Genomic DNA, 27,281 nt, shown 5'->3' with positions numbered 1-27,281 from the left:
ATGCCCAGATCATCTTGATTCCCCAGCAGTCCAATCTACACTCTAGAGCCTCAAACTTAGCAATGACCTAGATAGAGACCCGAAACCATGATCCGAAAACGCCTTGTTGCCATCCGTATTATTTCCTTGGTATAACGCCCCACCTCTGATCCATCATCCATCATCGCAACTCAACCTCCATTCCTGTGCACCACCTGCTAGACAGAGCCGATGATAGAGAGACTCTCAACCACCGCAACAGAACCTTTTGCAAAAGTTGCCGTTGTTTCTCGAGTCAAGATGTTTTAGAGTCCATTCTGGCCCGGCAAGCCCGTGGCGGCACCAGCACCAGCCGCGCCAGAGCCAGAGGCGTCGTTGGCGGCCGCAGCAGCGGCGCTCTCGCTTTGGTCCGCATACTTGCGGAGGGCCAACTCCTTTTGGAACTCGCGACCGAGCTGCCCGTACAGGGCCACGAGTTGCTTGCAGGTCGTGACGAGAGCCTCGCGCGGGGTGATCACACCATCAGTCTGAACGCGGAGGAGGACCTCAGGGACGTTGGGGTGGCCGACTGGATGGGTTGGTCAGTCCCGGTCGAGAAAAGGGAGGAGGGGGATGGGGAAGAGATGAGGAATACATACTCTTGTAAGCGGCGAACATGACATGGGGAGCCATGCGAAGGTAGGCGCTCAAGAGATTGCCCAGGGTGTGGTCCTCCTTGAGCAGCAGGAAGTCAGAGCAGTTGGCCATGCCTGTGATTGATCGAGGACAGGTTAGACAAACCGATCAAGTCGGTCCATGGGGGAACAATGATCTTACCGCTGACGACCTTCTCGGTGATCTTCTTCTCGCCCTCAGCGAGGACGAAAAGCTCGAACCTGAAGAGAGAGAAATGTCAGTCTCGATCCATTTTCGGTCTGAAGGAAAAGCAGCCGGAGCAGAAAACAGAAATATAAAAACTGCAGGCGGCATGGTGAGGGCAAACCCGTCAGGGAGATTGTCGTTGTGCTTGGCGTTGGTGTAAGCCATCTTGACGGTTGCAGTCGGTCACAGATAGATTGGTTGTGATAAGATTTGGTGGTGGTGGTGTTGCAGGTATGAGGTGAAGGTCGGTGGTGGAAGAAGTCCGAAGCAGGACTGACAACCCAATTTCGAAACTGAACAAAGTCGAAAAGGCCGAGTCCAGCAAGTCCGAGCTTCTGATGGTCGCCTAACAGGCGCCTGCCCTCCAGGAAGGAGCAAAGGCGGTGGCAGTTCTCTGAGGGCGGCATTTGCCGAAGGTGCCAGTTGTTCGGGTTTTACTCTGGCCGTTGAGGACCTGGAGCATCGCAGAACAGTGACATATGTGTTGAGAATAGGCAACATGGCGTACATGTACCAGCCCGCCCGAGTGTGAACCACCCATCTTTTCGGCCTCTGTGTGCCTCCCACCGACGAGTTGATGAGATGCTTCCCATCAACAACCTCTTCACCGCTGCCCTTCATCGCAGAACCATCACAAGTGAAAAAGGGAAGGGGGATGAAAGGGGAAAAAGTGAGGAACAAACAAGACATCATCAAACAACATCAAAGAAATGAAGGGCAAGAACCAACCTGTCCGGGGCGTTCATGATGCCGGACTGCTCACCCGCTGCGACGACGAAGTTTTCGCAAGGGTGACGCCAGCGACGAACAGCGGCGACGGGCGACGGGACGAACGAAGCGACGAGCGGCGGGGGCGGCGAGAGGAACGACGGTGCGTGTCGTTCGAGAGAAGATCCCAACGCCAACCGTCAGAACAAACGAGATTCTGTTTGTTGACGGGAGAAGAAAACGCCCGAGACGAACGATGATGAGCAGGAGAAACGAAGTTCAAGATTTCCCAGTCCAACCAAATTACGTGGGTAAAACAAGATCCAAAAAAGCACAGGCCGCCGTGGGATATCCAAAAACAAATAAGATGCCGTCAAATTCCGCAGGTCAGACCCGCTCTTAAAATCCACGAGATAGAGTCTGCCGCCGTCGCGGATGGAATGGGGATGATGTTGATGTTGATGATGTTGACGGGGCGCGGTCCGAGCCAAGACGGGCTCGGCGCTGGGGATGAAGTTGAACGGACCCCTGTTTGCTTGGTATGCGCACGGGCCACATCTGGTTCCTGCGGCTCAATCCAACACCAGACTTCCGTTCAGGGGTGTGAATCGGACGGGATGGAGAGAAAAGGGAATTCAACATCACTGAGGCAGGTGATTATAACGCATTGATAAATCAAACACAACACAGGAGAATGCTACATGTAGATTGGTGTGCGCAACAGTACGGATATTCACAGATAGTCTTCTGGTCTTGGGTAGTGGTTGAGGCGACATTGTTGTTCGTTGTGGCGTTTCCGGCAGTAGCGGCATTGTCGCCAGTCGCCGACGTCAAAAGTAGTATTGTCGGCAGCAGCGCGAACACTGAGCTGTCGTCGAGGCGACGTTGTTTGTCGTGGCATTCCCGGCCATACAAGCGCAGTTGTTAGTCGTTGGCGCCGAACACCAGGGAGTCGTCGAGGTCACATTGTTGTTTGTCGTTGCACTCCCGGCCGTAGCAGCGTTGTCGCCAGTCGTCGGCGCCGAAAGAAGTACCTTTTCTCGGTAGCAGCGCCGAACAGACAGTGCCGGGGGGCACCGCCCATACACGAGACAAGGGACCTAGCCTTTGAAGCACAAGTCATGAATCAAGAGACTGCTCTTTCCATAGGTAGCTTGGTAGTGCGTGCCTTGCTGCGACGGGCGACTTTTCCGCGACGGTGAGAGTGACTTACTTTCTGGACCCTCCACGACGAAGAGGGTTGTCTGCGACAGCGGCATTTTCCGCAAAGATGGAAAAGACCACAGGCGTACACGGGATGGCTGGGGAAGCAAACACGGCCGCGAAATCGGAAGTGGTCGCGGAAGTAGTCGTTGGTGCCGTCGCGGATGCCGTCGCGGAGGAGGTTGCCCCTGAGAGGATACCGGGCACGGAAGAGACTACAGGCGTATATAGGACGACAAAACCGGTAATGTGGGCGGTCACGGCGGCGGTCGTCGAGGTTGTAGAGGCAGATAGGTTGTGAGATGTGCCGGGCGCCCCTGTGTCGTGATGTCCGGGGGGGCACCCCCGTGGCGGTGCTGGTGGTGATGGCGGCGTGGGCGGCAGCTCCGGGGACCATGATCGTCGTGGAGGTTGCTGCAGATGGGACGACCGTTGTAGAAGAGACGATTGTCCTAGAGAGGGCCTTAGGTCCGGAGGAGAAAACGGGTACGTACGGGACGGCTAGGCCGGCGGTCTCGGCGGTCGTAGTAGCAGTGATAACGACAACGTTGAAGTCCTCATTGTCGTCGCGGCTGTTGGAATGTGATGCTAGCTGTGAGACTGTAGTGGTTGTGATTGCAGTGAAGAGTGAGATGCTGATAATAATATTGCTCTGTATTGCACCCTTTACAACAATTGTAGCTGTAGCCCCTACAACGGTTGAATCCTTTGCGACGGCCTCCGCGATGGCGAGTTACGACGGTGACTATTCTGCCAAACTATCCTGCACAGCGTGGAGAGCAACGGCCCGTCCTGTTTTCGATACAAACCACCAAATTGATCAATGTCAACATCACCATGACATAAGGTACACTTACCAACATCAACAAGATAGTCGATCCACCATCAATGCCATACTACTTCTCCCTCTACTTCACAACACAACAAAGGCCACATGCAAACTCGAGACTCCATTCATCTCCATCCCCTCCGGTTCCTCCTCAACCCTACCCGAACCATCCATCCATGCATCGATGCATTCTCATCCTCTTCTCTCATCTACACCTTCTGTGTCTAACCAGCATACTATGGATCTCAAAAATATACTGCACAAAAGAAGAACCCAAAGAAGACCTCAATGCCCTTGCATGCTGCCCAGCTCCTCCTATCCATCCATGCGATCTAAACGCCCGTCATTACATATCCAAAGCCCCCAAGGTTGCTTGCCGAGAACCTCAACAATGCCCATCCAGTCCAAAACGCAAAGAGACAACCAAGACACAAACACAAACAAGGAAACGACACAAAGAGCGACAAACTGAGACGAGAAAAGAAAAAAAAGACAAGAAGACGCCAAGTCCATCTGTCTGCCGAGGCCAGTCCCGAACCAACCAACCTCTATCACCACCACCATCTATACCCAACCTCTACCTCTACCAACCGCACATCCGTCTCACAACCCCCCCTTCTTCAACTCGCAATGGCTCGGCAGCCCGCCGCCGCCGGTATCCCCCGCCCAGCTGGCAATGGTCAAGCTGGTCGTGTAGGCCATGGCGATGAAACCAAAGATGCAGAGGAGAATGTCGGACCACTTGCGCAGCGCGGTTTTGGCCACGGCTTTGTAGTGCAACATGGGCTGTAATAAGAGAGAGCAAAACATAAGTTAGCCATGAAGGGGTGTAACTTTCTACGGAGAGGGAAAGAAGGGAAAGAAAAAAACTGACCGGATAAATATACACCAACGGGATACACGCAAAGTTGCCCACCAGCGCGACAAACTTGTCCAAGTTGTCCGCGCCGCCCCAGGCGATCAGCGCGCAGAGCGCCACCACGAAGAACCGGTACACGTTCTTCTGCCACTTGATGTACGGGTTGTACTTCCCGCTCTTGGTGAACAGGGCGTTCTCGGTGATCCTGATGGCCGGGAAGATCTGCAGAGGCGTCGACAGCAGAATGGCCACCGAGTACAAGAACTGCACTCCGTTCACCAGCTTGTCGTCCTGCGGCAGGTTGAGCAGCACGACCGTCTCCGTCTTGGAGCCGTAGGCCGCGTACGAGAAGGCGCCCATGACGGTGAAGAGGGTGGTGATGATGATCATGACGACGAACATGACCTTGGGGAACTTTTCGGGCTGGCGCATCGACTCCTGGATCGGGATGATGAGGCCGATGCCCTCAAAGGTGAAGATGGCGGTGCCGATGAAGAGCGTCCAGTCGCGCTGGTTGAACATGACAATGTCGGCCAGGCCTTGGGTGTGCAGGGTCAGAATGTCGTAGTAGAAGAGATAGGCCAGGCCGACGACGATGAAGGCGTCGGCGATGAGAGCCGTGAAGCCCAACTTGCCGATGTCGCGCAGGAGGGAAAAGGGAAGGAACACGACCATCTGCATGATGATGAGCCACGTGATGGGGATGAGCGTTTTGCAGTCTGTCACGGCAAGGATGAAGGCCTGCAGGTTTTCCGACGTGAAGACAATGTACGCAGCGACGAACCCAAGCTGGCTGATGACGATGGAGCTCAGGATCAGGTTGCGCATCCACGGGCCGTAGAGGGCGCCGCCGATGTCGCCGAACGAGCCCTCGATCTTCAGGCGCGTCGACACCAGCAGCACGAAGCAGTAGTAACTCAAAGCGGCGACGAACAGCAACACAACGTTGCTGAACAGCATGCCGCCGTTGAGGTAGGCGCGCGGGAGGAACAGGACGCCGGTGCCGACGAACGACTTGAGCAGCAGCAAGGCCGCACTCATGGGGCTGTTTTGTCCGCTGCCGCCGCGCTCCTTTCTCCTCCTCTTGCGTCGGGACGGGGGAAGCAGGGCGCTGTCCTCCATGGGCTCCTCGTCCGAGAAGCCCTCGGAGATGTCGGCCTCGCTGCCCGAGGTGAAATACTCGCCGGGCTTGAGCACCTCGTCGTCCTCCTCGAGCTCTTCACCGGCGAAGTGGCCGTACAGCGTCAAGAACTCGAGAAAGCTCGAGGTGAAGAGCCGGGGCTGCTGCTGGCTGCTGCCGTCGCCGTTCTCGGGGACTTCAGGGTCGCGGGCGTTGCGGCGGATGAAGTTCCGGCGGAACCCGCCCGGGACTTTGATGTGGTTGATGTCGAGCTCCTCGGTCTCGGGCTCGGGCCGGGGCATGCTGAAGCTCTTGCTGCGCTGCATCCTATTGCGCTGGTCCACCTCTTCCGTCCATTTGTAGATAGGTCGCGTGATATCGCCGCCCTGGAGTTTCAGGCTCGAGAACTCGTCATCGAAATCCCCCGTGCCAGCGGGCTGCTTGCCCTTGGATCCCTCGCCTTGCCGAGACGAGTCGTCCGACGGCCCATCACCGGGCTGGACCAGATGCCTCTTGATGATCTCGGGATCTTCGTATGCGGCAGACCATTGTCTCCGGCTATCGAACGAGCCATATTTTGGTGGCGTCCCGGAGCCGGGAAGGTTGGCTGCGGCAAGTTGGGGTTGGGGACCGGGGGATGAGTTTCGAACGGGCGGAGTGCCGAATCGTGGCGGTGACGCGCCGAGAGAGCCGCCGGAGAGGGCGGCAGCGAGGGCAGAGACACCCGGCCCAGCGACGTTAGAGCCGCGGCCGGCTAATGGCAATGGAGTCAGGCTCCCGGAGCCGGAATCATCGCCAGCAACAGACTGGGCAGGACGGGCTCTTGGGGAGGTGCCGAAGGTGGCCGGGGACGCGAGGCGAGCGGTGGCCTCTGCACGCCCAAAAGAGCGACCACGGACGGATCCTGGGGATCCGGATATTTGCTGTATGGGCGGAGAATTTCTGTGGGAGTATGACATGTTGACGGCAGCGGCGGCGGAGGGGAATGAGGATGGGGAGGAGGGAAGAAGAGGAGGCGGTTTGTGTCGGCGGCTTGGCTGCCGCTGTGACTCTGTCGAGGCGGAACAGCGGCGGCCCGGAGACAAGGGGGAATTCTCAAAGATACGACGACAAGATGGATATCTTGAGAAGAATAGAGATGAATCACCTCAGGAAGAACAAAACCCAGGAGAGAAAACTGTGTCAGACGGATGATTGAGGCAGTTCACAAAGAGAGATAATAGAGATCTTTACACAGCTGACCCGTGTGCAGGCTTGTGACCTCGGCGGAGGCCGATTGATGCAGATGGATGGGGCTGGCTGACTGTGCCGGGCGCGGGCAAACAGAAACGGGCAAGTCAGGGTTAGCGCAGGGAGATGCAGGGCCGCGTCAGGGTTAGCAGTGCAGGCAGATGACCTTGTTGGCTGGCCAGGGGGCCACACGTGAGCTGGACCCCACGGATCTGGCGGGACCTGGGGCCTGGGGCCGATCACAGGCGCCTTCCAGTCACATTCGCCGGTTCTTATCGGCAACCTCCTCCCCAACCACCAGATCGGACAGTGGAAATGTTTTAGAGTTTTGCCTTGCCATCCATGAACTCATGGAATCCATGACAAACAGGCCGCAGTAAGGCGGCAAAATCGCCACTTTGGGGTCGCAGTCAACAACACCTGGTTGAATTAGGCCGTCGTGTGCATACTGTGGGCTACCTCTTCTTGACGTGGACTTGAACGGGTGTTTACGTGGGTGAATCCGCAAGAGTGAGGTGATGATACCTACACTACTATGAGTACAGTGGGTGGTGGGATGGGGACGGATCCGATGACTGAAGGTGGCATTCAAGACCTTGAAATCTGCAAGTTGCGCGGGTTGGTTTGACCGAGGGACACTCAAAATCTCAACCCCCAGATTGGGCATCCCGATCCCCATCCACCTCATCCCGATCCGATGTTTGCCAGCCGGAAAGTTCCATCTTGAAGCTCTGAAGCATGGTGGCGGGTGGTGCCTACCGTCAACGGTCCAACGGGTGCCGCCTGCCTGTCCAACTTTTGCCAAGCATATGCGCAGGCCCTTTTTAGTTCGGAAAGGTCTCGCGGACTCGCAGAACCTTATGACGTCGATTTTTTGTTTTTTAAGTTTCTTCAAGTCAGGTTCGTTCCCAACTTTCATAACCTAACACCTCGGACGGCGGAACAGGCCCAACATCACGAGACTCTAATCTGGTTCCATCTCCTTCATTTGTATTTACTTTTGCCATTTGCATTTGCATTTGCATTTGCATTTTGATCCCTTCCTTACCCCTCTTGTTCGTCTGTCCATGTTGCATTCTTAGCTTGTTGTTGATCCGCAACTACACACGCGCCCAAACACACTAGCGCTGGAGCCCCGCCTGCCCGCTGTTGGCTGTCTGCTTGTCCGTCAACGCATCACGCCCTTGGCTCAAGCTGCCTGCGTTCCATGCTCGCCTCGTGTGCTCACGCCAGCCCGCCCGAATCCAAACCTGTCCTCCTCCAGACTGTTTACTCTTACTTTTCCCCGCCAATCGGCGCTTCTTGGTCGAATTGTTTTCGAGACATGACTATTTGAAGTGGCAACACGCGTGAGGGGTTGCATAGGCCCATCCCACTTTGTGTGTGCACCGAGCGAGCCTAGGTCTGAAACGAAGCTTCAAGGGGCCAAAAGGCGGTCACAGCACCACGCGTAGCTCCCCGTGGGACCGCGGTTGGGTCATGAATTCGTCCCCCATATAGTACAAAATCACGGCACTGCTGAGGTGTGTGTGATATTGGGTTCCGTCTTCATCGTTTCCCGGCGTCGACAGCCCAGGTTTCGTCACCATGGAGCCCGAGTCCGCCGCCCGGCGGAACAAGCTGGGCGCCGTGTCCGGCGTGTACATCCCAGTATGCCTCAATATCCTCAGCATTCTTATGTTCCTGAGGTTCGGCTTGATCCTGGGACAAGTCGGGCTTATTGGCATCTTAGGTAAGGACTAGACGTCATGCCCGCCTGGATTGACGTCCCCATGCTCACTCCGTCCAGGTCTGATGCTGAGCGCGTACACGGTTGACTTTGTCACCACGCTCTCCCTCTCGGCCATCGCTTCCAATGGCGAGGTGAAAGGTGGCGGAGCCTACTATCTCATCTCTCGGACCCTGGGCCCCGAGTTTGGCGGCTCCATCGGCGTTCTCTTCTACATCGCCCAGTGTCTCAACACGGCCCTCAATGTCGTCGGTCTCATCGACTGCATCAAGCTTAACATCGGCGATGTCATGCCCGCGGGATACTGGTGGGACTATCTCTTCGGCACCGCAACTTTGGTGGTGTGCACCGCCCTCTGTCTCGCCGGGAGTTCCACCTTCGCCAAAGCGAGCAACGCCCTCCTCGTCGTCCTGACCCTGTCCATCCTGAGCATCCCCTTCTCCGCTCTGTTCCAGCCCGCCTTCAGCGATCCTGTCCGGAGCATCGAGTTCACCGGTGTCAGCCTGGCCACCTTGAAGGCCAACCTGCTTCCGCATCAAGGAGGCCAAGAGTTCAACGGCTTCAAGACCCTCCGACAGCTCTTTGGCGTCTTGTTCCCGGCTACCTCGGGCATCTTTGCCGGCGCCTCCATGTCGGGTGACCTCCGGAATCCGAGCAAAGCCATTCCCAAGGGCACGCTCTGGGCCATGCTTTCTACTTTGATCGCGTACCTGCTGGTCATCCTTGCCCTGGCTTCAAGCACCACTCACTCGTCGCTTCTCCTCAACCCCAACATCATCCAGGACATCAACATCTGGCCTCCCTTAATCTTTGCTGGAGAGCTCGCAACGTGCTTCTTCTCATCGTTGATGGGCGTCATCGGAGCTGCCAAGCTCATGCAGGCCCTCGCCAGAGACAAGCTCATTCCCGGACTCACGGCCTTTGGCAAGGGCACCAAGCGCGCCGACGAGCCTGTGCTGGCGATCTTCCTGACATATTTTGCTGCTCAGATTGCCATGTTTGCCAATCTGAACCAGATTGCCACCTTGATCTCGATGGGTTACCAGGTACGTTGGCGACTGCGGCCTCCCTCCATAGGGAAATTGGAGCTAACCCTCGGTAGATGACCTTCTTCGTCATGAATCTAGCCTGCTTCCTCCTCAAAATCGGCTCGGCTCCCAACTTCCGCCCTGCCTTCAAGTTCTTCAGCTGGCAGACGGCATTTGCTGGCAGTCTTCTCTCGGCTGCTGCCATGTTCTTCATCGACGAGACCTACGCCACGACTGCCGTGTCTCTCCTGGTCTTCCTCTTCCTGCTCATCCACTACCTGAGTCCACCCAAGCATTGGGGTGACGTCTCGCAGAGCTTGATCTACCACCAGGTGCGCAAGTATCTCTTGCGTCTCAAACCCGAGCACATCAAGTTCTGGAGGCCCCAGGTCATCCTCCTCATCAACAATCCCAGGAGACAGACGCGCCTGATTCAGTTCTGCAATTCTCTGAAAAAGGGCGGTCTCTACATCCTTGGCCATGTCATCGTCACCGATGACTTTTCGGCTGGCGTTGCCGAGGCCAAGCTGCAGCAAGCCGCCTGGACGAATTACATCTCCGAGTATTCGAGGATCAAGGCGTTTGTACAGCTGACCATGTCGCCCACCATCACTTGGGGCGTTCGGAACCTCATCCTCTCAGCTGGTCTGGGCGGCATGAGGCCCAACATCGCCGTTATTGGCTTCTACAATATGGACGAACTGCGCCGCTCGCAAACATCCGCCCAGGTTCCCGAACCCCCGGTTAACCCGGCCCCAGCGCAACAGGATGGCGCCAAGCCGGAACCAGGCCCTGTGCCGCGGAGACGGAGGAGAGCCAACACGGCGTCGATGCTGTTGGAAGGCGTGTTGCCAACCGATGCCATGAAGACGGAGGAGCGCATGTCTGTCACGAGCTATCTCACCATCCTGGAGGACCTGGCCCTGCGGTATCGCCTGAACGTAGCTGTCGGGAAAGGGTTTGAGAACCTCGAGTCACCTCGCGGCGACGGGAGCAACACGAAGAAGTACATCGATCTCTGGCCGATCCAGATGTCGGCCGAGATCAACGCGGACGGCAAGAATGTGCTGACGACCAACTTTGACACATGTAAGTGTTCAGCCGATCCTGAATGTCGTCACGAGACTCCTGCTGACCAAACAGACACCTTGATCCTCCAATTGGGCTACATTCTGCACACTGTGCCAGCGTGGAAAAAGGCATACAAGCTGCGCGTGCTCGTGTTTGTCGAGTACGAGAGCGAGGTCCAGGAGGAACGCGGCAGACTCAAGAAGCTGTTGGAAAAGTTACGGATTGACGCCGAGATTCTCGTGTTCTGGCTGGCTTCGGGTAGCCTGTCTACCTACGAAACCATCATCCACGGACATTACAAAGGCCCTGAGACCGAGAGGCTTGTCGACGAGTGCCTGAAAAATGAGGAATGGTGGGAAGAGTTGCAGAGCTACCGCGGAAACCATTCCATGACGGAGTCGCAGGAGTTTGCCTCGATCGCCCAGGTCATGGGCTCGACCGCGGGCCGGCCGGGCCTGTACAACCCCAACAGCGATTTCTCCATCAGCAGGGGCAGGATGATGAGGCGCCATAGCATCGCGCAACTCACCGAGCTGCCGCTGCCCAGGAAGCCGAGCATGTCGCAGCTGCGCATGCTGGGCGTCAAGCCAGGCATCCACACGCAGAACCTGCCGTTCAACATGGACAGTTCCGACACGGAGATTGGTCTCGAGAGCGATTCTGACAGCGACTCGTCGGATACCCTGTCGATTGATGATGAGCGCTATGACCACAACGGGGTCAAGCAGCCGCTGCTGGTCCGCCGGAGGAGGAGCTTTGCCGCTATCGACGAATTTGAACGTTCGAGGAGCCCGAGGAGGGAGAAGAAGATGAAACGGTCGCAGACTTCGTCGGTAGCCACCTCATACGGCACCATGTCGTCGGATGCCGTCTCCAATGCCGACTCGCAAGCCGAATCGTCGAGGACCAACAGCCGGCGCACGTCGACCTTCTCGCAGACCCCGCGCGGCATCTTGAAAGACCGGCCCACGCTGCCGAGGAACACCTCGGGCATCAAGTTCTCGAGCAATCTGGTGCCGGAAACCACCATCACCAACGAGGACGGGGCCGGGCCGAGGATCATGTTCGCCGAGACGGAAACCCGCCCGCTCATGTCGCGTTCGTCGTCGTTCGCCCGGGGGCCGGGAGGCGAAGTGGTGCTGGACAAGAAGGTGTCGTTTGCCGACACGACTCCCGACACGCGGTCGCCGGCGCGGTCGCGCAGGAGCTCCGTCTCCAAAGGCTCCGACTCAGGCGGCGGCGGCAGCAGCAGTGGTGGTGATGCCGCGGTGGATATCCCGGAGCTCCTCGCCTCGTATCAACTCTCGGGCCAGAGCCAAGGCCAGGGCCAGGACGAAGACCCGAGCAATAGCAACAATAGCATCACACCCGGCTCGAGCTACTCCACCCAGGACCTGGCGCTGTCCTTCAACGACCTGCCCCCGCGCGCGCAGCATCTTATTCTCAACGAGCTCATGCGGCAAAACAGCGCGCAGACCGCCGTCATGTTCACGACGCTGCCCATCCCGCGCGAAAACACGTGCCAGAGCGAGGAGGAGAGCTTGGCGTACTTGTCTGACGTGGAGGTGCTTTGCAACGGATTGCCGCCGGTGTTGATGGTGTTGAGTAACCATATGACTGTGACGGTTAGTCTTTGAGAAGGAGGAGGAGGGGAGGGAGGCAAACACACTTTTTTGGTGGTGGGAAAGGGAGGACTGGGGGTTGGGTCCTGCGGTTTGTTTGATGGAGATGGGGTCCTTCATTGTGTGTGTGGTGTGTGTGGTCAGACGGAAGTTGGAAAGGTGGGAGGGGACAAAGAAGGGAGTTGGCTTTGGGACCTTTGGACAACAACGAAAGAAGGGTAGGGTTGTTTTGGGATGTGATGATGATTGATGCGGATACCCCAAGGGCATGTAACAAAGAAAAATACTTTTACACATACTATACTGACCTCTTTTTGTTTGCATCACGTCGTCGAGTCGGTCGAGGAAACAAACCCTGCCTGGTCCAGTCAAGTCACGTCAAGTCATCATTGTCTCGAGCTGCTGATTCCCTGCTTCTCAGAACGACAGATTCCCTTGAGCCTGTTCTCATACTCGACAACAACGACAGACAACAACACCTCATACTCGAGAATGTCGCCGATATACTATGGTACTGGTACTAAATCCTACATCCTTCCAACATGCCAACCCCCCAACCCCCAACCACAAACACCGCCACCTTCCCCTCCTCCCCTTCTCCCGTCAAGACCTCGTCCAGATCCCTCTCGCAAAAACTCCGCGGCCTCCACCTCGCCCGGCTCCGATCCAGTCTTGGTACCATCACCACCACTGCCGCCGACACCGCAGCCGCCGCTGGAGTAGAAAAAGAAGAAGGAGGAAGTGGTAGCGGCGAGGGATCGTCATCATTCTGGTCAGCAGCGGCAACAACAGCAGCGGCGGCGGGGGAAGTAGCGGAGGAAATATCCCCTTCCACGCCTGATGTTGGTAATGTCGTCAATAATAAAGACTTCCAAATCGTGCACACCCCCGACCGGCCGGAGCGGATTGTCTCGCCCGAGGAGGCGCCGGAGGAGGAGGTTTGTAGGGAGGTGATTCGGGGTTGGCAGCGGGGTGCTGTTTCTGCTGCTGCGGAGGAGGAGGAGGGGTTGGGAGATGATGATGAGGAGGTGGTTTATGAGGAGGGTGAGGTGGGTGATGAGGATGAGGTGGATGGTGGTTCTGTGTATGAGGGTTCTCTGGGTGAGGGTTCTGGGGATGGGGAGGGAGGGTTAGGAGATGAGCGGGAGGTGAACAATGATGGTAGTGATGGTGATGATGGTCTGGTGGATTACGGGGTGCTAGATGGGGAGGGTAGGCTGGAAGAGGAGGCTGATGATGATGGGGTGGTGGGTGATGAGGTTGGTGTAGGAGGTGTTGTGGATTATGAGGGAACTGGAGGAGGAGGAGGAGGAGGCGGAGGAATGGTGCTGGCCAAGGCGATGTACTCGCGTTTCGAGTACAGCGATGAACACCGGGATAGTGACCGGGATGGGGATGGAAGTGGCCATGAACACTTACCTCTCTCAGGGTTTGCGACGCTTCGGGACGGAGATAACGAACTACCCGCCGCTCCCGCTGGTGCTGGACGACAGGGACAAGCACCGTTGTCGGACGTGATGACGCTCCCAAGTTATGGCGGCAGTGAAGGACAAATCTCGCAGCCGCAGCAGAGCCAGATTTTGCGAAGAAGGGCTGTTAAGAATCAGCACCAACAACAGCAACAACAGCAGCATCATCATCATCGGCAGCAGCATGGATCGCCCTCGCCCGGCTTACGGATGCAAACCACTCGACAAGAAGGATATGACATGTCCGGATATCCGCTGGCCAGTCCGGTGGAAACGGCAGCAGGGAATGAGGTGGTAGTGGTCCTAGACCAGTCCTCGCCGGCGCCGGCTCCGTTATTCTCGGGCAGGCGGACGCCGGTGGTTGAATCGCCGAGGCAAGTTTTTACGAACCGGGCTGGGGAGGTAACAGTGCGGGGAGGAGGAAACGGGTTGGGTCCGAGGGGGTATACCGGGAGTCAGTTGCCCTTGTTTTGACGGTTCGTCGATATAGTATGTACGTGATAGGCTGAACTGACTCGTTTGAACTACTAGTCCGAACTGAAGTCTACCGCGACGGAATATGCCCGTACTGCCGCAAGTACTTTGGCAAGGGAACCTCGCCGCTGAGGTGTCTGTACCAGGACTGCCGGCGGGATTTGAGGATGTGTCTGTGGTTTCCGAACCGCAGGGAGGCAGAGAAAGCACCGCCACGGCTACATGAGAGGGCGTTTCTTGATATCCGGTCACGACCAAGGGAACAACCGGCACAGAGACATGCTGGGGTTCCGGAAGTTGATATCACAGCTCCCACCCCGGTTGAGAGCTACAATACTCCTGCTCTACCTCTTCAGGCATACTCGACTCCAGGTCCGGATCATGGGATGGGGATGGGAACACGCAATACTACTACCAGACTCCGAACCCCTCCCCCTCCGCCTCCTCCACAAACACCACCACCCCGTCTACCACAATCACATCATTATCAACTCCGTCACCAGCACTCAACCACCTCCTCTTCATCCAGCACGCTCATCGTCACCGCCGCCAGTTCATCCCCGCCCTTCCCAACTCCACGCCACCGCAGTCCTTCCCCATCGTCCCGCCACCCTCAGGAACACTCTCTGCACGACTACAACCAGCGTCCACTACCACCCCCTCCTCCGTCGCCGGCCCGGTCAAGCCGTCGACCACCACCACCACCACCACCTCCTCCTCCTCCTCCTCCTCCGCCTCAGCTGCCACCGGCGGCTCGAGCGCAACCACTCCCGGGTACAACACCAACGACACCAACGACAACAACGACAACGACAACGACTTTTTTGTCTACAGCAGATTCCATCGCAGAACGACACCGCCTCCTCTACCAACACCGCCCTCAGCCTCCCCACCACCGCAGCGGCGGCGGCAGCAGCAACGGAGGGGAATACAGTTCCTCCCCCTTACGGCACGTAACTTCTCAACCCAGACCAGGCATCGCCACCACCAGCACAAATCCAAAGCGACAGAAGCCAAACCCAACCGGAAAGACAACAGCCACATCGTCCACCTCCTCCTCGACCGCCGCCGCTCAACAGAGCACATACCTTCGGCCGGGGATCAGGATCAGGCAGGACCAGGAGTGCGGAGATAAGGGGGTATGACAATGCCGAGTTGTATATGGATATCATTGCCCAGTACGGGCCCGGGAATGAGCAGGAGGAGGATGGGAGGGATGAAGGTGGCTCGTATACATCCCGTTCTGGTGGCAATGGCTATGAAGAGCATGGACAGATGATGATGGGTGAGAGGGAAGGCTTTATTTAACTACCCAGTTACCCGGTCCTTGGCCGTGCTGTCAGGTACCTGATTTTCGGACAGCATTCTGGGGCAGGCTCGGCTCGGCTGGGGTGGTTGCTTGGTTCGTTGTATGTTGTTGAGGCGAAGGTGATGAGTTTGTTGGTATTTCCACATTACTAGCTGACTAGAGGTATGTTGTGGACTAGCCTCGTCTTAGCCACTTATATTCGGCTCTAATGATGAATCTATATCCATGCCGCAATAGCATCGTTTATGGACGAACTGGGAAATTGGTAATAGTAGTAAGAAGGCTCAATGAAGTCTGTTGTCTGCTTCATGTGGTCTGTAGCTGTGGAAGGAAAGAAAGCTGAGAGAGACGCAGAATGGTAGCGACAAGAAACGGAGCGAGGCGCAGGGGGTCAATGCTCAACCCTCACTAGTCCTACGCCATAGCCTCACACCATGCCCCTGGTCAGGCCTGCATCAATGTTTTGAAGTCCCAGCCAACAATGCGTCTCACAGCCTACTCGGTAGCAAAAGCTAAGATGTATATGCAGATATAATTACCATTCCTGGTTAGTCGACGGCATTCTCTGATTGAGCTGGCAGAGCCTCTCCAAGTTCTGGACCAGTTCTCCCGTTCCCAGCCTCACTGCCCTCTACCTACCTGTCTTCACCACACACTCCCTTCTCTCTTTCCTGGACTTTTTTTTTTTCCAAAGGCGTGTAGCCTATGGCCCGTCAGTCTTTTGTCCATTTCTAATTGACGTTGATCAAAACCCCCATGGACGCACCGCGCGGCGACCTTGGCGACCTCTCTGAGCGGGTGCGTGATGCCGAGCTCACGGCGGAATTCCGGGACGAGAACACAATCCAGCACAAGTTCTACCTTCGCGGCACTGACGCGAATGGTGATCGGCGTCAAGGAACCGAGACATGGCTGCGCGTGAAGCAGTTAGGAAGCGGCACGTATTCTTCGGTATGGCTCGAAGAATGCAAGGAGCGGCACAAAGTCCGCCGGGGGTTCCCCTCGGTGCGGGCCGTAAAAAAGGTCGTACTCGACAAGCAGTTGAGACCAATGATTCAACGCGAACTCGAGACCATTTTCACCTTCTCTCAAGCCAAGGTAAGACAGTAGCTCCTTTGAGCATCATCAATGGACGAAAGGCTTAGACGTTAACATGCTGGTAATGTAGTACCAAAAATCTTTTGTCCAAAGCTATGGATGGTTCCGTAGCGACGACACCGTCTTCATCACAATGGAGTACATGAAGCATGGAGACTTGCTCTCCAACATCGCCGGGCCCCTCCCGGAGGACCAAGCCAAGACGATAGTTTGGCAGGTGCTCAAGGGCTTGAACTTTATGCACGACGAGGGGACCGTGCATCGTGACCTGAAGCCCGAGGTTGGTGCAATCATTCTCTCAGCCACGCCCCCCTCGAGCCCAAGAGCAGACAACTAACCTTTCGTATTCCATTAGAACATTCTCGTGGTGTCACCAGGTCCCAACTGGCTCGTCAAGATCGCCGACTTTGGCCTTGCCCGGCCTATGAAAGATGCCAACGGTTCGTGCGGTACACTGTGGCGCGGCACATTTGGCTACATCGCGCCAGAAATGCTCGAACTCGTCCAGGAGATCGGACCATTTCCTGCCGACATGTGGTCTCTGGGTGCTGTTTTGTACAGGTTGCTTGTCGGACGCACGTTCCTCGATACGGCTGAAGAGACAAGAGACTATGTCCAAGGCCGGAAACAATTTCCCTCCGAAGCCCTGAAGCGAGAGGGGGTGTCTCCTGAGGGGATTAATTTCCTCCAGAAACTACTGGCGGTCTTTCCGCTGGACCGAATGACGGCTAAAGGCGCTGTCAAGCATGCGTGGATACAGCCCTCGTCCCGAGAGACGTTGACCTTGTTAGACTTGTCCGATGCCACATCTCCTGAAGCCTCCTCTGCGAGGAAGATGACGATCCGCATCTCCTGTTCGACAGAACCATCGGAAAAGTGGACTTGGGACAGCGATAGCCCGATGGCCAATCCAGAAACGCAGAAGAGCAAGACCCTGCCATCCAATCTATCGACGTCAAAACGATTGCAGAGCCCAGAGGAGCACGAGACCCGGTATGCAAGCTCCAGCGCAGGGGATCATCGACCAGGCGCCGGGGGTCGTGGAAGCTCCCGGCGTTCAACTAATTTCTTGAGAGAGCTTCTTGGGAGGGTCATGAAAGAAGAGCGGGGAGGAAAGAAGGGAGAAAAGAAAAGAGAAGACGATGTCGGGCATACTACAGATGTGGTACAGAAACTCATGGACGAGATCCTTGAAAGGATGGAAGAGAGGGAGAAGGAAAAGGAAGAAAAGAAGCGCAAGGAAAGGGAAAGGCGGGAGGAAGAGGAGAGGCGGAGAAAACGAGAGGAAGAGGAAAGACAGATGAAGGAGCTACAGGAGAGGCTGGAAAAGGAGGAGAGACGAAGGAAGCACGAGGAAGAGCAGCGGAGGGAACTACAAAGGAGATTGGAAGAGGAGCAAAAGCGAAGAAGATTGGAGGACGATGAAAAATTGGCAAAGGACCTGCAAGCGAGGTTTGACGAGGAGGAAAGACAACGGAAGATGGAGGAAGACTATGAGAAGGTAATGGAATTTCTCGACTGGCTGAGAGAGGGGAGTGCTACGCCTAGAGCACAAGAAGAAGAGGCCCGAAGGGAGGAGCGGGCGAGGAGGGTGGAAAGCAGAGGGAGAAGAAAGCTCCAGGAGCTGGCGGATGACTTCGACGACGACGAAACGATAGTTGTCCCTCAACAACCCTCCCGCCTCTACACCAGCCAGCCACCAGTATATCCTGCCCGCCAGACCGCGTCTGTCGGCGACCCTGGCGGCCGGATGAAGTCACCCTTACCTTCTCAATGCCAACCTTCATCTTCCGCCTTCTCTCCCCAACTCCGACCTTCATCCTCAACCTTCTCTCCACAATTCCGACCCTCATCTTCCCCCTTCTCTCCTCCATGCCCTCCTCCATTTTCCTACTTCTCTCCTCCATGCCCTCCTCCATTTTCCTACTTCTCTCCTCCATACCATCCTCCCTCTTCCTACTTCTCTCCTCCATACCATCCTCCCTCTTCCTACTTCTCTCCTCCATACCCTCCTCCCTCATCCCCCTACCTGGGTCCCCCTCCATGCCACAGTCTATTTTGCCCTTTGGCCTTCGTATCATACATCCTCAAGGCAACCCAAATTCCCATGAATTGGCCATACGCACCATGTAGCTGTCATCCTCTACAGCCACACTAGTGCTGAGTTGATGGTACGACATCGAACATGGCGATTCCTACCCAGAAGACCAAGCTGTCTTTTGGTGTCGGATGTTGAATATGGGCGGAGTTGGTTGGGTAGAGTACGGTGTACTTAGGCTTGAGGAATGAGATGTCATTCGGTGACCTCGAATAAAAAACGCCAGTCATAAATACCGGGTATCCTGCCATTCACTATACGTTCAAGACCTCTGCCACCTTAACCATAGATCGCAAACTCCACCAGGTCATGGTAGCTATGTCATCTTCGAGGATAGAACTCGTCTACCTATCTGACATGCCAATCCTCACAGTCCACAGCGAACAGATGCTCCCTCTCCCTCTCAGCCTCCTCTCCCCAGCCCAAACTCGCCAAACCAACTTCACCATCCATCACCGCAACCCTTCCCGGTCCAGGACCGTAATTGTCCCGAATCCACCGGATCAACGCCCTACAGCTCGCGTCCCCGGCATAGTCGCAGTCTCTCAGCATTCTCCTCAGCGTCGGCCACTCCACAGCATTAATCACCTCGTTATACACATTCACCACCCTCTGCCGGAGCAAGGTCCACGGCGCCGCCCCCGGCCCTCGGTAATACTCCTTCGTCACCTCCTCGTGACGCACGTAGACCTCTTCCTCGGTCGGTTCCTGCAGGACGGGCTTCGGCCCGCGGGTGGCCGGGTCGGCCTGGTTCCAGGCGTCGAGCTGGGCGTTGAATTGTTGCTGGTACTCTTCCCGGACGCGGACGAGGGTGTCGATGAACCGCGGCACCGGGTCGTCGCCGATCATGTCGTCCTCGGACCAGCGGGTTTCGTCCGGGTTGACGATGTACCAGACTTCTTCCCAGTCGGCGCGGGCTTTGATGTAGGCGTGGAAGAGCGGCCAGTCGAGCGGGGAGCGGACTTTGAAGTCCCCGGGGAGGCGGGGGGCCGCGGTAGTAGCTTCGGTAGGTGAGGGTGAGTTGGGGTTGGGGGATTGGAGGGGGGAGAGGGGTGTGCGGTCATCATGGTTGGGGTTGTGATTGTGGATCGCTGTTTGGATATGTTGGTAGGAGCGGGCAGTGTTGTTGTTCAGGACAAGGAAGTTGAGCTGAGTTCATCAAGCAACACAAGAGTCTTGGTCCAGATATTTACCTAGTTACTTATAACCTGACCCTTGATGACTCTGCTAATGGCATCTGCGAAAATGCAAGGGTGATATTGCCCGTGAAAATGGTGGGCTTGACCCAAACTGGTTGCGCAAGGACTGAAGGATCCCTAACCCAACATCCGTTCCCTCTTCACCTAGTTTTGATGCAATTATACCAGACATTCCGATCTGCCCGTGTCAAGAAGTTTCTGGATGAAATTGAGGCATCCTTGAACATGCTTCAAGCAAGGCCTCGAGAAGTGATGCCGTCTTAGGATACTACGTTTTGGCATCGACCGTTTGCTTCCAGATTGTGGTCGTTGGTGTTGTTGATTTGCGTCAGGGGAACCCCGGGCGTCGACTCATTCCCCACACATCCCAACCCTAACCCTTGACAGTGTTCCCGCAACTGCAACCTCTTCCCGAAAATTTCCCAGTATCAAGACTCAAGACTGACACTCCGGCCGACGACACTCAATTGATCCCACCACACCAGTCCGCCCGCCATGGCCAGTCTCCGTGGCTTGTCCAGGCCAGCCGGCCGCCTTCCCCTCTCCCAAATAGCCCGCCCAACACCATATACCACCACCCAAATACGATGTTCGTCGTCACAACCGGCCGAGGCCCCTCTCCCTCCCGATCTCGCCGACCTCGAACAGTCCACCCTCACCGTCCCCGAGCTGAGTCCCGAGGAGAAGAAACAATACCGCCCCTGGAAGCGTGCCGCCGATAGGAAATTCCAGCTCCCCAGCTCCAGGTATTCACTCCCGACCACCAATCCCCGCTCCGTCCTCCCATCCCCGAAGCCCCTCCCACTAATAACCCCTCTCCTCCCAGATACCAATACCACCCGCCCAAATTCTACCGCGGCCCGCTTCACCCCGTGCAATCCCTCCCGCGCTCCGACCCTCGCGCGCGCGACTTCGTGCCGGGGCCCTTCAACCTTCCCCGGCTGAAGCAGACGTACCATTCAACCATCGCGCCGGACCTGATGACGCTGGCGTACACGCACGTCATCCCGGGCACCCCGGAGAAGGAGCCCGTCCAGCGTCTGCGCGGGTGGGACGGCTCGTCTCCCTACCACAAGAACCGGCCCCTGCGCGGGCCCCGCGGCAACTCGCAGCTGCCGCTGCTCGAGCGGGACATTGACTTCACCAACATCCCGGAAATCAAAGAGATCACGCTGGCGAGCTACCAGCCCGAGGCGCAGCGCAACAAGGACTACCTGATCGTGGCGCGGTCGGTGCTGCTGGCCATCACGGGGACGATGCCCGAGGTGACCAAGACCAAGGCCAACGTGACGCAGTGGAGGATCCGGGAGGGATTGTCGGCCGGCGTCAAGACGACGATTCGCGGTAATGCGGCGTACGAGTTTTTGGATCGGTGTATACATTTGGTGTTTCCGAAGATTAAGGATTGGAAGGGGATTCGGGGTGAGTTTTGCTACCGCTGTTGCTCTGTTTTTCGTTTTTCTTGGTTGTTTGAGGAGGGTTTGATGTGCTAACGGAGAGCGTTGTGACCAGCCACGACGGGCGATGGCTCCGGAAATATCGCTTGGGGCTTCGAGCCCGAGGATGTTAGGTTCTTCCCTGAGATTGAGTACAACCACTGGGTAAGTGGTGCTGGAGTTGAACATATCCGATGCCTGTTTGAGCCCCGGCTGACACAACCCACAGCTCTATCCTCCGCACATGATGCCTGGTTTCAGGGTGTTTGTCAAGACCTCGGCCACATCGGACAGGCAGGGGAGGTTGCTGTTGCAGGCGTTTGGGTTGCCCTTCTATGGCACCTTCCGGGATTAACTTAGGTAGAAGATGGGTTGGGCTGGGACAAGAGGTTGGCGTGTACAATACCATGTTTATATTACACATGTAAAACACATGATGAAAGATGGACGGAGGGATGTATGGATGTCAATGAGCCGACTATAGAAGGGCCCGTTTCTTTTGCATGCTCTTCGTTGAGCTCTATCCGACCCAGGTTATATCACGGTATATGCTCCCAAACCCTACCCCCGAACGCCGGTATGCAATCAGACACTTCCCGCCCAATATTTCTTGTTTTCAGTTTATTTTTCTTCTCATCATCTCCCCTCAAACCTACGACTCAATCAACCTCCTCAAATACGCCATCACCGCATCAATCGCATCCATATCACTCGCGTCCACCTTATCGCCCTGTCCGTGATCGTGGCCCCTCCTCTTCAACTCCTCCGCCGCCACGTCCATGGCAGGCTGATAATTCCTCACGGCCGAGCTGAGCGCGTACACGGCCTTTTTCCTCACCGCCTGCGGCTCGTCCTCCTTGACGGCCAACCGCACCAGCTTGGGCACGCCGCCCATCGCCACCAGCCGCTCCTGCGTCTTGGCGTTGTTCTGCACCGCCGTGCCGACGCACCAGGCCGCCATGCGCCGCATCTCTTGCTCTTCGTGCTCGAGCAGCGACAGGAGCGGCGTCCAGAGGGCCAGGGGTTCGAGGTTGTTTGCGTTGTCGAGGGATTCGATCAGCTGCTCGAAGTTGTCGAAGGCGATGAGCTTGTTGTCGAGATCGGTGGAAGGGTCGTGCAGGACCTCCATGGCGGCTTTCATCAGCTCGGCCTCGGAGGGGCCGCCGAAGAGGGCTTGGAGGATTTCCGGGTCGATGCGGCTGCCGCTGCCGGAAGTTGTGCCGGAAGAGGTGCCGTTGGAGTCGGAGGGTTGGGAGGTGGTGGTGGCGGTGGTGGCGCCGTTGGAGGGAGTCGAGTTTTCGATGCTCCAGCGGAGGAGGTTGGTGAGGTTCTTGTCCATTTTGTTTGGTGGTTGTTTTGTTTGGTTTGGAAAGAGTTGTGTAACTGTGGTTGTTGTAGTGATGGGGTTGTTTTTTATGGATCTTCTGTCGGGCTGGTTATTGCCTCGACGAATTGAGCCAGAGTTGTCGGTATGTTAAACTCTGTATATGTGTATGGTTTTCGTTGTGGTGTGGAAAGTCGTGGTGAGCTCCGACATAGGTCTGGTCGAGTTTTGATACCGATTTGCCCAACTTTTGCCTGTCGCGGCTTATCGATTTCTGTAACAAGCGCGAAAGTTCACGAAATTTCCATCTCAAGTTGGCCGCGATGTCACGTGAAATTCGGATATCCAACGTCATCCAGAACCAGCAGAGGGCATTTTGTAGTCTGGAAGAGGTTTACAGTATACATTTTATTTGAACTATGACCAGACAGCTAGAACCTTGGTGATATCATTGATATTCCAGTTTCAAGTTCTTTCCTCGCTCGTCGTCGTCGACGTTGATCGGCCAAGTTGCTGCCCCTCCAAAGCCAAGACTGTTGAGAAGAACCCCACTTACCCCTCGTCGCCAAGCTTCCCTTGTCAATACAGTGCATACTGTCTTTACACTGTCCAGGGCCCTCCGCGTCTGGAAACAACGTGGAAGACCTGATCCATGTCGGGCATGAACAGACGAGAAGCAAGAGAAAGTGAAGCAATTCCCAAACAAGAAAGCTCTCTCTTCTCCCTTCGTAATCGGCCCCGCGCTAATAATATCGTTGTTGCATCCACAAATGACGCTGGAATGACAATGTCTCTTGTTGGCAACAGAACCGACCTCGAATTCATCGAATTCAGGGGTGGCCACGCCTAGCGCCAAATGAATCCCGAGATGACGGCTCTTCCGCATCGGATCGGCGTGAGATGGCGTGGTGGAGCTCTGCCCCTTTTCCACGGCTTCCATCGACGGGGCCGCCAGGCCTGCCTGGTGTAACCAGCAACCCGGCGCTCATCAACCTCCATCATCCACCCGGGGACGCGTAACCGAGACAGTTGACTTGTTCAAGAATCCCGCCAGGCATAACTCCCTATGAGTGCTTCGTAACGGCATCCGGCGGCGTTGAGGCCGGCCCGGCGTCAGGTTCCATAAGAAGATCGAGGTGTAATGTCTCGAGTGCGGTTTCGGGTGTGCCAGCCGTTTGCCAAGCTGAAGCATACGTGGGCCTTTCGTCGACAGCTTGGTCTAAACATTGTTCAGCAGCATCAGAGATTCAGAGTTGTGTCAAAGAAGTGAACTGCGTACGAGTCCGCCGGGCTGCCTGCTTGGCGGAGGCAAGATTGACTTAGGAGATCTGACGCCTCTTTGTATTCTACACGAGACTGCTCCGTTCCATCATGACCAATGTCGCCGTCACCGCGCCATTCGGGCGGGAAGGCGGGAGGACGACGTCAGCGAAAAAGGCACCCCTCTGCGTGCACCTCGCCTCGCCTTGCAGGACTCACAACAGGCCTGTTGTGGCAAGCCTCGTGCCAAGACATGTTGTTGTTCTTCAATCTCGCCGCTCTTGGCCTCGTGCCACGTAGAGCATGGTAGACGGGCTTTTGTGTTGTGTTTGATGCTTTCTTCACTACGTAGGACTCTCAAGGACTGGATTTGGCGGGTCGTGCCATAGTTCGTATGCCAGATGGCCGTCAGCCTCTGTGTGTGTTCCTTTGCGACGGGTTAGGACGAGCAAAGGTTGAAGACATCCATCCATGTCTGGCTCGCGTGGCTCACGGGCATGCCGGTTGGCTTCCGAGTCCCTCCCCAGCCACAGCAAGTTACGAAAGACTATCGTTGGGAGTTGGGAAGCGGTCGAACAAGCTCATGGGCTTCCAGGTTGTTTCGAGAAACCGGTCCAATGGGGAGGCGGTGCGGTGCAGAGCAAGACGGGAGCCGGGCAGTTTAACGAAAGGAGCAACAGGAGGGAAAGGAGGCAACCCCACCAACTCACACACCGCCCACTGCCCACCGCCCGCCAGGAAGCTGCGCACCCGTGGACCTGCTGCTGCACTGGAGTGAGCAGCCCAGCTGGGTGACATGGATGGGGCGCAGGGACCTGGGACTCCTGGACTTTGTTCGCAGCCCAGACGAGACGACTGGGTCCAGCCTTTCTCCTTCCTGCTCCCAAAGTCCCCACCCGCACAATCCGCCCCCCTCCCTCCCGTCTCTTCTCCTCAACCCACGCCAACCCAAGAGCACTGACCTTAAATTCAACCTCCCCTTTCCAACTCGCGCCGCGGCACTCAGCCATCTCTTTCTTTTGCCCTGCTCTGCCTCCGGCACCCAAAGATACCATCGCGATCTCGCGTCCATCCATTCTCCTACTTTGATTCTTTAATTCCTCTTCGTTTCCTTTTTTGATCCCTTTCCCACCGTCAAAATGGAGGGTAAGTCTGCCTGTCTGTCTGGCCGCCTTCTCGAGGCCCGATCTCGTATCTCCCGCCTCGGGTCGACGACCACCATCCGCACTCGTCCATCCTGCCTCGCTCGAAACATTTGCTAACGTGTCTTGCCTCGTCTACAGAAGAAGTTGCTGCCCTCGTCATCGACAATGGGTAAGCTCCCCACCGCTTTTTTCTGAGATTCCGCCAGCTCGGGCAACCCAATCTCTGGCCACATAAGCACCGGCTTCGGCTTATCGGAGTTGCGGGTTCGAGCCATATCCATACACACAGAGAGACACAAGCATCAGAGAGAACATGACTGACATGGTTTCAGCTCCGGCATGTGCAAGGCCGGTTTCGCCGGTGATGATGCGCCCCGCGCCGTGTTCCGTAAGTTTCCCCTCTCTCCCGCCTCCTTTTCGAGCTGGCCGAGCTGCTCGACATTATCCACGTTGGAGGTAGACTCCGAAGCTAACCATGCTCTACAGCGTCCATTGTCGGCCGTCCTCGCCATCATGGGTATGCTTTGCTTGCTTGATTCCCCCGCATAATAATTTCCACATGACCGAGCCGTCAAACTGACGCTCCCGGACAGTATCATGATCGGCATGGGGCAGAAGGACTCGTACGTCGGTGACGAGGCCCAGTCCAAGCGTGGTATCCTTACGCTGCGCTACCCCATCGAGCACGGTGTCGTTACCAACTGGGACGACATGGAGAAGATCTGGCACCACACCTTCTACAACGAGCTCCGCGTTGCTCCCGAGGAGCACCCCGTGCTGCTCACCGAGGCCCCCATCAACCCCAAGAGCAACCGCGAGAAGATGACGCAGATCGTCTTCGAGACCTTCAACGCCCCCGCCTTCTACGTGTCCATCCAGGCCGTGCTGTCGCTGTACGCCTCGGGTCGTACCACGGGTATCGTGCTCGACTCGGGTGACGGTGTCACCCACGTCGTGCCCATCTACGAGGGTTTCTCGCTGCCCCACGCCATTGCCCGTGTCGACATGGCCGGCCGTGACCTGACGGACTACCTGATGAAGATCCTTGCTGAGCGCGGCTACACCTTCTCGACCACGGCCGAGCGTGAAATTGTCCGTGACATCAAGGAGAAGCTGTGCTACGTCGCCCTCGACTTCGAGCAGGAGATTCAGACGGCGGCCCAGAGCTCGAGCCTCGAGAAGTCGTACGAGCTGCCCGACGGCCAGGTCATCACGATCGGCAACGAGCGCTTCCGTGCCCCCGAGGCCCTCTTCCAGCCCTCCGTCCTGGGTCTCGAGAGCGGCGGTATCCACGTCACCACCTTCAACTCCATCATGAAGTGCGACGTCGACGTCAGGAAGGACCTCTACGGCAACATCGTCATGGTGAGTTTTTCCTTTTCCTCTAACAATCAGTAAACAACCCTTGCTGACGCGTGAAACTCTTCCAGTCTGGCGGTACCACCATGTACCCGGGTCTCTCGGACCGTATGCAGAAGGAGATCACTGCTCTTGCCCCGTCGTCGATGAAGGTCAAGATCATTGCTCCTCCGGAGCGCAAGTACTCGGTCTGGATCGGTGGTTCGATTCTGGCGTCCCTGTCGACCTTCCAGCAGATGTGGATCTCGAAGCAGGAGTACGACGAGAGCGGCCCTTCGATCGTGCACCGCAAGTGCTTCTAAGGTGTTGGCGGCGGTTGTGGCAGCTATGGCGAGACGGTGGCAGCAGCAGCATCAATGGGGCTTCTTGTGGCGGCAGGCATGTTGTTGCTGAGGACCTGATGGGCGGCGCCGCGCATGTATCTCCTGAGCGAGTCTCTCAACATCTTTTGCCAAAAGTTTTGACCTTGGTCAGAGGGATCGGTCGGCATCTAACATTGTTTCCTCGGTTGGCACGCGCGTGGGCGTCCACTTGATGAGCATCGTCGGCGGTAGCCTTGGTGGATGTGTTGTTCAATGTTTCCCCGGGCAGGGGGCGGGCGTGTGTTTCCGAGTCAGGGACGCGCGCGGACAAGTAGGCCACAAGCTTTGACGATGCATTATTGTTTTAATGTTCCCTGGGTGATTTTACTTGTGTGTATCTGGAAGTAATTGTAGAAGGTTGTCAGCCTGTCTGGCACCACCTATTGTTTTCGGCCTTGTTTTCGAAAAATAGAAAGCCCAGGGTATCATTATGTATTGTTCCTATCCTAGACTCTGAACGTCTGTTTATTTTTCCATCCATCTTTCGGCCATGCTCTTTTATTCGGTCC

General features: G+C 56.4%; 14 protein-coding genes across 14 annotated transcripts; 7 read left to right on the top strand and 7 right to left on the bottom strand.

Moving 5' to 3' along the window:
- Positions 1–284: 284 nt before the first annotated feature.
- Positions 285–1,586, bottom strand: VTJ04DRAFT_8037 (uncharacterized protein; the record flags this gene model as incomplete). Its single annotated transcript, XM_069366430.1, has 4 exons — positions 285–547; positions 618–728; positions 796–854; positions 1,570–1,586. 4 exons carry the CDS (start codon positions 1,584–1,586, stop codon positions 285–287), a joined length of 450 nt encoding a protein of 149 aa, XP_069217365.1.
- Positions 1,587–2,472: 886 nt separating this feature from the next.
- Positions 2,473–3,148, bottom strand: VTJ04DRAFT_8036 (uncharacterized protein; the record flags this gene model as incomplete). The annotated part of the gene is made up of 2 exons (XM_069366429.1): positions 2,473–2,653; positions 2,841–3,148. The coding sequence occupies 2 exons, from the start codon at positions 3,146–3,148 to the stop codon at positions 2,473–2,475; spliced, it is 489 nt and encodes a 162-aa protein (XP_069217364.1).
- A 328-nt stretch (positions 3,149–3,476) lies between these two features.
- On the top strand, positions 3,477–3,808 carry VTJ04DRAFT_8035 (uncharacterized protein; the record flags this gene model as incomplete). The annotated part of the gene is made up of 2 exons (XM_069366428.1): positions 3,477–3,545; positions 3,626–3,808. The coding sequence occupies 2 exons, from the start codon at positions 3,477–3,479 to the stop codon at positions 3,806–3,808; spliced, it is 252 nt and encodes an 83-aa protein (XP_069217363.1).
- An 87-nt stretch (positions 3,809–3,895) lies between these two features.
- VTJ04DRAFT_8034 (uncharacterized protein) lies at positions 3,896–4,144 on the bottom strand (the record flags this gene model as incomplete). Its single annotated transcript, XM_069366427.1, has 1 exon — positions 3,896–4,144. The coding sequence occupies one exon, from the start codon at positions 4,142–4,144 to the stop codon at positions 3,896–3,898; it is 249 nt and encodes an 82-aa protein (XP_069217362.1).
- A 39-nt stretch (positions 4,145–4,183) lies between these two features.
- Positions 4,184–6,518, bottom strand: VTJ04DRAFT_8033 (uncharacterized protein; the record flags this gene model as incomplete). Its single annotated transcript, XM_069366426.1, has 2 exons — positions 4,184–4,366; positions 4,455–6,518. 2 exons carry the CDS (start codon positions 6,516–6,518, stop codon positions 4,184–4,186), a joined length of 2,247 nt encoding a protein of 748 aa, XP_069217361.1.
- Positions 6,519–8,376: 1,858 nt separating this feature from the next.
- VTJ04DRAFT_8032 (uncharacterized protein) lies at positions 8,377–12,254 on the top strand (the record flags this gene model as incomplete). The annotated part of the gene is made up of 4 exons (XM_069366425.1): positions 8,377–8,521; positions 8,579–9,564; positions 9,621–10,635; positions 10,690–12,254. The coding sequence occupies 4 exons, from the start codon at positions 8,377–8,379 to the stop codon at positions 12,252–12,254; spliced, it is 3,711 nt and encodes a 1,236-aa protein (XP_069217360.1).
- A 527-nt stretch (positions 12,255–12,781) lies between these two features.
- Positions 12,782–15,317, top strand: VTJ04DRAFT_8031 (uncharacterized protein; the record flags this gene model as incomplete). Its single annotated transcript, XM_069366424.1, has 3 exons — positions 12,782–14,162; positions 14,240–14,353; positions 14,539–15,317. The coding sequence occupies 3 exons, from the start codon at positions 12,782–12,784 to the stop codon at positions 15,315–15,317; spliced, it is 2,274 nt and encodes a 757-aa protein (XP_069217359.1).
- Positions 15,318–16,247: 930 nt separating this feature from the next.
- Positions 16,248–19,003, top strand: VTJ04DRAFT_8030 (uncharacterized protein; the record flags this gene model as incomplete). Its single annotated transcript, XM_069366423.1, has 4 exons — positions 16,248–16,589; positions 16,660–16,869; positions 16,945–18,344; positions 18,994–19,003. 4 exons carry the CDS (start codon positions 16,248–16,250, stop codon positions 19,001–19,003), a joined length of 1,962 nt encoding a protein of 653 aa, XP_069217358.1.
- A 32-nt stretch (positions 19,004–19,035) lies between these two features.
- On the bottom strand, positions 19,036–19,924 carry VTJ04DRAFT_8029 (uncharacterized protein; the record flags this gene model as incomplete). The annotated part of the gene is made up of 2 exons (XM_069366421.1): positions 19,036–19,836; positions 19,901–19,924. 2 exons carry the CDS (start codon positions 19,922–19,924, stop codon positions 19,036–19,038), a joined length of 825 nt encoding a protein of 274 aa, XP_069217357.1.
- A 457-nt stretch (positions 19,925–20,381) lies between these two features.
- VTJ04DRAFT_8028 (mitochondrial 54S ribosomal protein uL5m) lies at positions 20,382–21,677 on the top strand (the record flags this gene model as incomplete). The annotated part of the gene is made up of 4 exons (XM_069366420.1): positions 20,382–20,632; positions 20,713–21,308; positions 21,399–21,487; positions 21,552–21,677. The coding sequence occupies 4 exons, from the start codon at positions 20,382–20,384 to the stop codon at positions 21,675–21,677; spliced, it is 1,062 nt and encodes a 353-aa protein (XP_069217356.1).
- A 297-nt stretch (positions 21,678–21,974) lies between these two features.
- On the bottom strand, positions 21,975–22,661 carry VTJ04DRAFT_8027 (uncharacterized protein; the record flags this gene model as incomplete). Its single annotated transcript, XM_069366419.1, has 1 exon — positions 21,975–22,661. The coding sequence occupies one exon, from the start codon at positions 22,659–22,661 to the stop codon at positions 21,975–21,977; it is 687 nt and encodes a 228-aa protein (XP_069217355.1).
- A 1,049-nt stretch (positions 22,662–23,710) lies between these two features.
- Positions 23,711–24,405, bottom strand: VTJ04DRAFT_8026 (uncharacterized protein; the record flags this gene model as incomplete). The annotated part of the gene is made up of 3 exons (XM_069366418.1): positions 23,711–23,865; positions 24,126–24,321; positions 24,400–24,405. 3 exons carry the CDS (start codon positions 24,403–24,405, stop codon positions 23,711–23,713), a joined length of 357 nt encoding a protein of 118 aa, XP_069217354.1.
- A 301-nt stretch (positions 24,406–24,706) lies between these two features.
- VTJ04DRAFT_8025 (uncharacterized protein) lies at positions 24,707–25,003 on the top strand (the record flags this gene model as incomplete). Its single annotated transcript, XM_069366417.1, has 1 exon — positions 24,707–25,003. One exon carries the CDS (start codon positions 24,707–24,709, stop codon positions 25,001–25,003), a length of 297 nt encoding a protein of 98 aa, XP_069217353.1.
- Positions 25,004–25,045: 42 nt separating this feature from the next.
- VTJ04DRAFT_8024 (actin) lies at positions 25,046–26,712 on the top strand (the record flags this gene model as incomplete). Its single annotated transcript, XM_069366416.1, has 6 exons — positions 25,046–25,052; positions 25,190–25,220; positions 25,384–25,439; positions 25,538–25,568; positions 25,645–26,416; positions 26,482–26,712. The coding sequence occupies 6 exons, from the start codon at positions 25,046–25,048 to the stop codon at positions 26,710–26,712; spliced, it is 1,128 nt and encodes a 375-aa protein (XP_069217352.1).
- Between the last annotated feature and the right edge of the window lie 569 nt (positions 26,713–27,281).

This window comes from Mycothermus thermophilus, assembly GCF_041956435.1.
Source record: "Mycothermus thermophilus strain CBS 625.91 unplaced genomic scaffold VTJ04scaffold_5, whole genome shotgun sequence".
NCBI lineage: Eukaryota > Fungi > Ascomycota > Sordariomycetes > Sordariales > Chaetomiaceae > Mycothermus > Mycothermus thermophilus.
Note: the sequence above shows the minus strand (reverse complement) of the source record. Positions and strands in the feature narration are given on the sequence as shown.